At 39.8% G+C, this 10,892-nt stretch overlaps 1 protein-coding gene across 1 annotated transcript in view; it reads left to right on the top strand.

Moving 5' to 3' along the window:
* MCF2L2 (MCF.2 cell line derived transforming sequence-like 2) overlaps positions 1–10,892 on the top strand; it is a 199,095-nt gene that overhangs the window by 142,330 nt on the left and 45,873 nt on the right. The window contains exons 16-17 of the mRNA XM_007468974.1: positions 8,483–8,549; positions 9,620–9,735. Of these exons, the coding sequence (XP_007469036.1) occupies positions 8,483–8,549; positions 9,620–9,735 (183 nt within the window). The remainder of the gene's footprint in view (positions 1–8,482; positions 8,550–9,619; positions 9,736–10,892) is intronic.

The raw sequence follows: 10,892 nt of genomic DNA, 5'->3' as shown, positions 1-10,892 counted from the left end.
ACACACATATAGAGTGTGTATGTGTGTGTGTGTGTGTATATATATATATATATATATATATATATATATATATATATATATATATATATATATATGGTCTATACAAACAATGGAAGATATTTAGCCTTAAACAGGAATGAAATCTGACACATGCTACATCATGGATGAACTTTGAATACATTATGTTAAGTGAAATAAGCCAGGCGCAAAAGGACAAATTTTGTATGATTCCACTATACGAGGTACCTAGGCAAAATCATAGAGACAAAAGGTGGAATGGAAGTTACCAGGGCCTGGCAGGACGAAGGAATGCAGAGTTAGTGTTTAATGGGTACAGAGTTTCAGTTTGGATTGATGGAAAAGTTCTGGTGATGGTTGCACAACATTGTGACTGTATTTTAATGCCACTTAAAAATTGTTTAAATGGTAAATTTTATGTTATGTATATTTTACCACAATTTTTTAAAAATTGGGGGAATTCCCTGAGTCCAGTGGTAAGGACTCCACACTTTCACTGCCCAAGGTCCGGCCAGGTTCAATCCCTGGTTGGGGAACTAAGATCCCACAAGCCACGTGGCATGGCCAAAAAAAATTTATAATCCCTAAAATGCTATGCAAATGCAGGTTTGTTAACTTGAATTAGGATTAATGGGATTGTGTTTATAATCAGTCCCTCTTTTAAAAAGTGCAGTATACGTGAAATTACTTTGTCCTTATTTATTATGTGATATTGAAGAGTGAGCCAGATAAACTTTAGTGATTACTTATGCCCCATCCTTCTCTAAAAAGAATTTAAGGTAGTTTACCCTAAACACATCAGAGTAATGAGATCAAATCCAATTAACATCAGACAAAATATAGAAACTAAGATATAAAAGAGGAGAAGACAGAACAGATGGCTTATCAGCAACTGAGCAAGACTTTCAACTGTTAGCCTTCCAGGAGACAGAGAACGGTTTCTATTCATCAGACCTTTTATTAATGCTTAAAATATCACTGATTTCAACATGGTCATTGTATGGGCCCACAGTGTTTCACGTTGTTACCATTTATAGTTCTGGGAATTTATTAAGCAGTTATGGAACACCTAACCGAAACAGAAGAAGGACGTGCAACTAAGAACATGTTTTCCTAAGTCTGAACCCTCGGGACCTCTTCAGTGCTGAATGAAACGGGCTCCTGGACCTTTCTCTTCCCCGTTGGCCAACTCGGTCTCCTGAACCTTCCCCTCGGCTCCTGCATGGAGTCTCACCGTAGCCTGGCGTGACAACCGCCTCCTCCATCTGGCTCCCCCTGCCTCCCAGCTTCCCACCCAGACCCTGCCCCAGCACCCGGTTCCCACAAGGCCTCGGGTGTAGCCACGACTCCTAGCCCTGCTCCTGTTTCCTTCCTCCTGGAACACCCTCCTGTCTTGCTGCAAGTCGACACCTCTTACACAGGACAGTCCAGATCTCACCTCCTCCAAGACCTCTCCAGCCCACGCTGATTCCTTCTCCTTGCCGTCCTATTGTACATGCAGTCACACATTAACTGTTTAGTTAATTGAGGCTGTAAATGGACAGAAAATCTTACGACCTTTGCTTCTTATGAGAAATGAGAAGCAAGGTGTGATTAGACCAAAGACCACATCATACATTTTATTTTAAATGATATATTTACAACGGAATATTACTTTGCCATAAAAAGAAACGAAATTGAGTTATCTGTAGTGAGGTGGATGGGCCTAGAGACTGTCATACAGAGTGAAGTAAGAAAGAGAAAAACAAATACCGTATGCTAACACATATATCTGGAATCTTAAAAAAAAAAAAAAAGGGTTCTGAAGAACCTAGGGGCAGGACAGGAATAAAGATGCAGACGTAGAGAATGGACTCGGGGACATAGGGAGGAGGAAGGGTAACCTGGGATGAAGTGAAAGAGTGGCATGGACATATATACACTACCAAATGTAAAATAGATAGCTAGTGGGAAGTAGCCGCACAGCACAGGGAGATCAGCTCAGTGCTTTGTGTCCACCTAGCGGGGTGGGATAGGGAGGGTGGGAGGGAGACGCAAGAGGGAGGGGATATGGGTATGTGTGTATATGTATAGCTGATTCGCTTTGTCATACAGCAGAGACTAACACACCATTGTGAAGCAATTATACTCCAATAAAGATGTTAAAAATAAATTTTAAAAAAATGATGTATTTATAGAGTGACCTATGAGAGCCAGTAGGGATACTCAAGATGATCTAATTCAGCCTTTTGACACATGAAGAAATGGAGACCCTGAGAAAGAAAATGTCTTGCTCAAAGTTACCCTACATATTAGAAGCAGAAATAGACTTGGAAACCTATTTTCGTGAAACCCAGTATTTTTATATCACCATGCTAGTTTCATTTTAATTTGTGTTTTATTTCATAATCAGCAAACAGGACTTTAGATGCACCCCAAACATAGGCCAAGAGGAGCAACATAACGTAGTGAGAAGAACGCAGACTTTGCCAAAGGCAGAGACCTTGGACAAATCAGTGCATGTCCCTGGGGCTTTCTTTTTCCATCTGTAATATAAGGATTAACTGATGGTCTTTAAGTTTATATCTGCTTCTAGCATTTTATGAACATACTAGACTGTTGACCCAGCCCCACCAAAGAATTTACAAATACTGGGAGACCATACATCGCTCACCTTTGCTCCCTCCTCCACACTGTCGTCCTCGGCCTGGGACAGTTCCCTGTCCTTGTCCCCTTGCATGTTTTTTTCAAAACTCTGATTAAACTTCACTCAACTCAAAATCGGCAGTGTCCCCTCCCTTCTGTGCTCCTGACTCCTCTGGCTACCTGGTACCTATCACTCTGCACAGGAGTCACTAATTTTCTTGTCTCTGCCATTAGACTATGAACTCCCTAAGGCCTGGCATTTTGGTACATTTCTCTATCCCAAGTGCCTATCATGGTGCCTGGCTCATAATAGGGAGCTAGTACACGCTTGGTAAATGGATCTAATGGATTTTGTCTGGGAAGCAAGGATAAGATTGTGGTCCTAATTTCACCTGAAGCTGCTGGAAAGAGTTTTCATGGAAAAGGGAGAAATGGAACTTTCAGGAATGATTAGAATTTGAAAAGAAGTATACGATAATGATACCATTGGCCTAACTAAAGGGGGGTAGGTGGCTTAAAGGAGTGGATCAGCTCAGTGTTACTTAGCCAAATAAGGGAACATCTGCATTAGAATCATGTGGGGTGCTTGTGAAAATTACAGATTCTACCTGTGTATTTCATCCATTGCTCCCCATTCTGAATCTGTGGCTCTGTACTTTCCTTTTGAGCAAGCCCCCTAGGAAGATTCTTTTCACGTGAATGGAGAGTCTTGAAATCCTGGGAGGAATATTGACAGTTGTGGGCAACTGAAAGCTATTTTAAGTTTTTGAAGAGGGAGAATGATGGCATGATGGACTTGAAGCTTTAGGAAGGGCATAGACTGGAGGTCTGTAAAATAGATTGATGGGAATGAGATCTCAGAGGCAAGAGTGAGCGGCTAGGAGTACACCAACATATTCAAGATGAGAAGGCTCGGGAGTTTGCTCTGTATTGGTGGCGTCGGCAATGGAGAATAAGCAGTGACTCCAAGAGGTGTGTTCAGAGATGAAAAGATGAGGCTTGGTGACAGATTGAATGTAAGCGATAATAGCAGGGAGGAGTTTGCAATGACAACTGTGTTTTAGGGACCCTAGAATATGACCCTTCCACCGATATGCATGCTATTTCTGTCTGATGAGTTCTATTTCAGCCTGAGGTGATGAGGTGTCTGGGAGGCATCCAGGTGAAGACATATGTAGACCATTGGCAACATGGGCTTGAGCATGACCAAAAGTCTGGCAGGAAAATGATGATGTGGGAGAGTCAACAGCATGAGGGAAGAGGAGGGAAGGAAGTCTGGAAACCTGAGTTCAGACCTTGGGGGAGCAGCAACATTAGACCGAAGGAGGAAGATGAAGCAAGGAAGGAATAGAGAAGAAACAGAGAGGTGGATGGTGAATGAAGATTGAATAATAAAGGGAAACCAAGGGAAGAGAAAGGTTTAAGAAGATGAGTATCCATTACATCAGATGCTCTAGGGTTTGAAACGGATAAGAATAGACCTTTCCATTTGGCAAAGAGGGTATTAGATGAAAACTAGCTTTTTTAAAGTGAAAATCTATAATACTTTCTGACGCGAGTGATATGATAGAATACAAGGAGTAAATGAAATCTCTTGACAGCAAATTGTATTGACAGGTAATGAGCAAAAATATATTTCTAACAGACTGGTTTCCAAAAGGATACTCTTCTATTGGAGAGCTGGGAAATTGGGGAGGGGGCGAGGGGCAAGGGTTAAAAGGGGGAACAGATTAAGGTGTGTGGGCAAAGAAGAAACTTATCAGGAGATCCTAACATGTACATACTACATTAATGATCTTGCTTACCAAATAGGGCTGCATTCATTTTTTTAAAAGGCTTTCCTTTCTTGCCTCTCGCTTACGGTATCATCTTAAACAAACACGAGCTGTCATATAGGATGGAACCAGATCTCCAAAGCTCTTTTTTTATGCTACCTTGAAATATGGCTTCAGAGAAGAAACAGTCCCTTAAAACACATTATGCCTCCATTTCCTCCTTAATGACCTGGGGGTGTGGGTGAGGGGAGAACCACTTTTACATGTAAAACAAAGCCAGAGTATACATTTAGTGTAGACTACATTCATGCGGGCTGATCTGGTGTTGTGAACCCCATCCTAATTACAGTGTTCCACCTCTGGGTAGATGTCCACCAGGGCATAAATTGCTCTCGGTGTTTAAGGTTTTAAAATGACTTGAGTACTCCCAATGTTTTCTGGTTTTTATCTACATTATATATACTTGATGACTTTAGATATTAAATCCTTGATTTTTTTTCTGTGAACAAAGTTATGTGCTTTGGAATAATAAAGCAGGCGATCGTCAGCTAGAATCATCGATTTTCTCCCATTTTGTAAAGTTATTTGAAAGGAAGACAAAGGAGAAGAAAGATAAAAGAATGGTTAACAGTGGTATGAGAACTTTTTAAAAAAAATATGAACAGAAATGAAGGCTACCAGTGTTCAGGAGACTTTCTATTGTTGGAGTTTTATCCATTGCACTCAAATAAGTAAAATGAAGCAGTTGGAACTGGGATATGACCTGACAAGGGACTTTTTTTCTTCTGAGTTGTGGATTTTTTCTTGTGTCAGATTCGTAAAGACTCCTAGGGGTCTCTAAGTTCTTATATTAACTGTTGGATGATAAGATTGATTTCTGCCCACCACCTAGTTATTTCTGCCTTGTGACTTCATTTAATCGTCAACACATTCTTAAACAGCTTTGCCAAGTTGCTTAAGCCCAGTGCTTCACGGAGACATAGGAGGCTGGCTGTACTCTGGCTTTCTATGAATGCTTAACTGTTGCTGTGGTCCTACTTTATGTCATGGCTCATAGAAACAGACTGGTATTGAGGCCTATATTTCCTTCTGACATAGTAACTATCATCATTTCAGGATGATTTACAAAAAGCAAAGGAACCTCTTACTCAGAGACACCGTTAAGCTAAATATGATCTTAGAGTAACTTTTTTGGTAGAATTATATACTTCTTGCAATTGTATCCTTGGTCAATGGCTATCCTTTATCAGTCTTGCCTTATAACAAGCATTTATAAATAGATATGGAAATTGTCATTTTTAAGAAAGAATAATTGTTGAGCTATAAAATAGGTAGATTATAGGATTTATTTATATCTCTCAAATGGGGTTTATATGTCATTACCTCCAGTAACATTCATTTTAAAATGTCATGTAAACTATTTTTTTTAATTAGAAAAGCAGTAGATGTTTAAAGTTTTTGTTTAAATCAAAGACTGAAAAAGGGTGCAGAATAAAATGTAAAAATTCTCCTCTATTTCTAGTCTTCAGTATCACTTTCTAAAAGCAATCACTGTTAACAATGTTTTTGTGTGTGTGTGTGTGATACGTGGGCCTCTCACTGTTGTGGCCTCCCCCGTTGCGGAGCACAGGCTCCGGACGTGCAGGCTTAGCGGCCATGGCTCACGGGCCCAGCCGCTCCGCGGCGTGTGGGATCTTCCTGGACCGGGGCACGAACCCTTGTCCCCTGCATCGGCAGGCGGACTCTCAACCACTGCGCCACCAGGGAAGCCCAACAATGTATTTTTTAATTTATTTTTTATTGAAGTATAGTTGAATTACAGTGTTGTGTTAATTACTGCTGTACAGCAAAGTGACTCAGTTATACATATATATACATTCTTTTTCATAGTCTCTTCCATCATGGTTTATCACAGGATATTGAGTATATTTCCCCAAGGTCCTAGTGCTATACAGTAGAACCTTGCTATTTATCCATTCTACATATACCGGTTTGCATCTGCTAATCCCAAACTCCCACCCCTACCCTCTCCCACCCCCCTTGTTAACAATGTTTTAAGTTTCTTTGCATGAATTTTCTAAGCATATACAATTTTACATATATGTATGCATATATACTCATTTTACACATAAAGTTTACACAAATAGTCACTCTGCAAACTGTTGTACCTCTTGGTTATTTTTTAAAATTCACTTAAAATACTTTGACTGTGTCATGTCAGCATGATTCAGTCAGCTTCATTCTTTTTAAAATCTACATAGCATTTCATTATATGTATGTACCATAATTTAAGTAATTTCCAGTTTATATCTGGTTGTTGTCGTTCTATTGTTCTAATTACAAACAACGAACGTACTTAGAAGTGAAATTACTGAGTCAAGGAGCATGTGTTTTAAATTTTGATGAGATATTTCCAAGTTATCTTGCACAAATCTGTACTTTCACCAATGTTATCTGAGTGTGTTTCCATATCTTCATCTGCCGGTCTTCCTTTGAGGTTTGCAATGTCTGCCATATTATAGAAGTTGAAAATTGTACTTCTTTTTAATATGTTTTTGTTGGATTCATATATATTGAGCATTTTTTTCAAAAGACTAATAGCCATTTATGTATTTGTGTGAATTTCCTACACTGTGTCCTTTATTTGTCCCTTGTCATACCCATTCTTATGAGAGGAAAAGAAACTCTTTTCTAGGGTAGGCTACTGTTTAATAGATAATCCACCAACAGCTCACAGGAAACCATAAATGTATATATTCTACATGTGAACAGTTGTACAAACACTGATTCACTTGGAGGCCTGAAAGAAAGCCCTAAAAAAAAGTATGGGCGCACAGCCTGAGGAGAGAAAGAAAGCAGTCTGTCTGGAGATAGATGTGGGGACTGGCCTCACTCTTTCTATTAGTTTTCTATTGCTGCATCAAAAAATGACCGCAAACTTAGCAGCTCAGCCCACAATTGCCCTGGGACAGGAGTCCAGGCATAACAAGACTGGCTTTTTGCTCAAGTCCCACTGATAAAATCAAGGTGTTGGCCAGTTGCGCTTCTTAGAAGGTATCCTCTTCGAAGTTCATATGGTTGTGGATGAATTCAGTACCTTGCAACCGCAGACTAGTGCTTCTGTTTCCTTGCTGACTGTATTCTGGGGGCCATTTGGCCCCTAGAGGCTGCCTGCCTTCCTTGCCACATGCCCTCCCCCCATGTCCAAAGCCAGCAAAGGGGAATCTCCCTTGTGCTAACACCTTCGCATGCTTCCAATCTCTCTGACTTTTAGACCCAGACCTAAAGGGTCCATGAGATTAGGATGTGCCCACCTGGTAATCTGCCTATCTTAAGGTCAGCTGATTTGGAACAAAACCGAATGACAAAATACCTTCCCAGCAGCACTTAAGTTAGTGTTTGATTGACTAACTGGGAGGATGTGTGTGTGTACCAGGGACCAGAAATCTTGGGGGCCATGTTAGAATTCTGCATACCACACCTCCCACCTGCCTTTCTCAGGGGAAGCAGACAGAGCCCATGTCTTCTGGCTGAGGAACTCAATCACACGGAGACATGGAATGCCAGAGGAGGGGGCAGGACAGCCATCCATCTAACCCCTTGCACAACAAAATGTATCCTTGTAGGTCCAAGATCTTGATGTGAGCAATGAAACAGCAGAAGGCTGGAGAGAACATCTAGGAAACCACCTGTGCGATGTAGGGATCAGGCAGACCTTCCTGACCAAGGATCCCAACCTGGTATTTCTGACTCCAATGTCTGCCCTCTTGACCCCCTTGCTATGGCTCACAAACAGGTCATTCTCTGGCTACATAAATGGATTTTGAGTCCTTTAACTTTGCCATTTCTTCTCATGCCAGTGTGATCAGAGCGTGCTTTTGTGAGATGTTGGCCTTGGGTGTTCAACAGAACGGAATGAACTGACCACAACCTAAGTAGATGAGCCACTAAGGGGAACTCTATTGATGACCATTATCCTAAAAGAATTCTAAAACACTGCTTCCCACCCCCACCCCCCCTCTGCCTCTCTCGTTCTTTCATCTTCCCACCTGCTGCTGATTTAGGCGCATTATACGTGACTTGCTTGAGACGGAAGAGACTTATATAAAAGAGATTAAAAACATAATTGACGTAAGTAGATTTGGGGCGGGGGGGGGCGTTAAGCATGTATTCAAAGTGGAAAAGTTTTGTTGCAGATAGAAACTCAAAATAGTTGCCATATGTCTCTAGAATCCCCACCAAAGTTTCAGGTCTTGTAAGATCACAAGTGGTTTTTTCAGTATGAATAAGAACGTTCTTATGACTATTGATTCATGTAACAAAATAACTTTAAACGGATTGTACCAATTCACATGATTCTAGCAATGCCCACCTAGGTTCACCATATGCTTGCCAACAGTGGGTATGATAATTTAAATGTTTTTGATAAATAAATGAGAGAATTGTTTCTTATTGTTTTAAGTAGCATTTTTTGCTTGAGTGAAAATTTATATTTTCTCTATTTTCCTAAGGTAATAATCTTGAGACATAAACTATATGTACAAAGTTTTAATAGAAATTTTTTACAATAAAATGTCAGAAGAAAAACAAATGTCGAGGGAATGGAATGGTTGATAAAGTCTTATATACATGCTAAATGATATATTATTCAACTGTTCCAAAATAATTATTTTTAATAATATACAGCAACATTGAAATGAGTGCTTGTAAGATTAAATTTAAAACAATATATGTAGAAATTTATAAGTCTAAAATGCATATGGAAAAACAGACTACAAATTATATATGTACTGTGATTATAACCATATAAAACAGCTTTTTAAAAAAGTCATGAAGGAAATATAATAAGACAATAGTAATTGCATCAGGTCATAAAATAATGGGTAAGTTTTTTCCTTTCACATTTGACTTATGTGACGAATTTAAAAAATAGATTTGTTCTTCCTATAAAAATGCCATCTTATTGTCATTGCCATTAAGCCATCTTCTTCTGAAGACAGACACATAAGGAAAATAATATCAAAAGAATGTATTTGACGGAATGGCTTTCAGGACGTGTGTGCCTTACTCCCCAATTATTAAAGTTTTGGTCCTTGGAGTGGCTAAGTCAGATCATCTCTTTGTAAACCTACCCTGTTTACAAAGGGTAGGTTTACAAAACCTACCTGTTTGTAAAACCTACCCTGTTTCCACCTCTGCAGGGATATATCATTCCAATGGATTTTATTTGGCTGAAGCATCTAATTCCAGATGTTCTTCGGAATAACAAGGAATTTCTCTTTGGGAATATTAGAGAACTTTATGAATTTCACAACAGGTACATATTCATTCAAATTATCAAGGAAAATGGAAAATAAGAGAAGGATGGAAATGAGACTGATGGAATTTGGAGATGAAAGTGCTTAGACGTTTTTAGGCTTAATCAAGTAGTCCAGAGTCAGTGGATTGGATTGGGGAGGTATGGGATAAGAATGAGACGAGAAGTGTCACAAGGTCCCCGAGGAAGAAGGGAAAAGACATTAATGGAGCATGTACTGGTGTCAGGCATCGATGTTGTATTCATTTGTGGGTTCCTTTCCTTATTTGTCTACTCATGCATCAGCATTTACTGAGCACCTGTTCTGTGTCAGGCACTGGGTTCAGCATTGGGAATACAAAGTTGACCAAGACACAAGTCCACATACCTATTATCGTAGCGGAGTGCTGGGAACCAGGGTGTTAGAAAATGCTAACTGGTCAGGGAATTGTCCTTTCAGCCCAGGGCTGCTTGGGTGTTGGGTTCTAGAGAATGAGAGAAGGAAGGGACTTTGGAAATCATGTTCCAACCCTTTCATTTTACAGATGACAAAACCACAAGTTGTCTACTAACTTTACTCACTCTAATGGCCCCAGGATCACACATCTAATCGATAGGAGGGAAGAGACTGCTTGGTGAATTGAACTACAGTTGTTTCTTAACCGCATCTGTTGTCTATTGGTCAGACACAAGGCTGAAATGGAAATCCCATTTCTCCTTTCTCTGGAGAAGTTATGCAGCCTCTTTGAACCTCAGGTTTCACACTTATGAAACCCTGTCTTACAAGGTTTGGTGGAGGATTAAATGAGATATTGTTTGCAAAGCACTTAGCTTATGCCTGATTTATAGTCAGCTGTCCATGATAGTTGTAGTAGCAGCAGCAACAGCAGTTCTTGTTAAGATTACTATCATGTAGCAGGGATCTTCAGTGTATCCATTCTGTCTGTCTGGTGCTTAGAATTACCAGAACTGGTATGAGTGGTTTCAGGGAATCCTAGTAATGTTACAGAATACATTTTTTTCTTCCAAATCAGCATGTTGAAGATGAGTCAAAAGCAGTAAAGCCTGGAAAACAGCATTTTTCTAAGCACCTCTTAAAACCTTATGTGATTTTACTTCAGAAAAGTTTGTTAACCCCATACATGTAAAAATCAAAGCATTATTATCGTTTTCTTTCC

Source organism: Lipotes vexillifer, unplaced genomic scaffold (genome assembly GCF_000442215.2).
Source record: "Lipotes vexillifer unplaced genomic scaffold, Lipotes_vexillifer_v1.1 scaffold263, whole genome shotgun sequence".
NCBI classification, from domain to species: Eukaryota; Metazoa; Chordata; class Mammalia; order Artiodactyla; family Lipotidae; genus Lipotes; species Lipotes vexillifer.
Note: the sequence above shows the minus strand (reverse complement) of the source record. Positions and strands in the feature narration are given on the sequence as shown.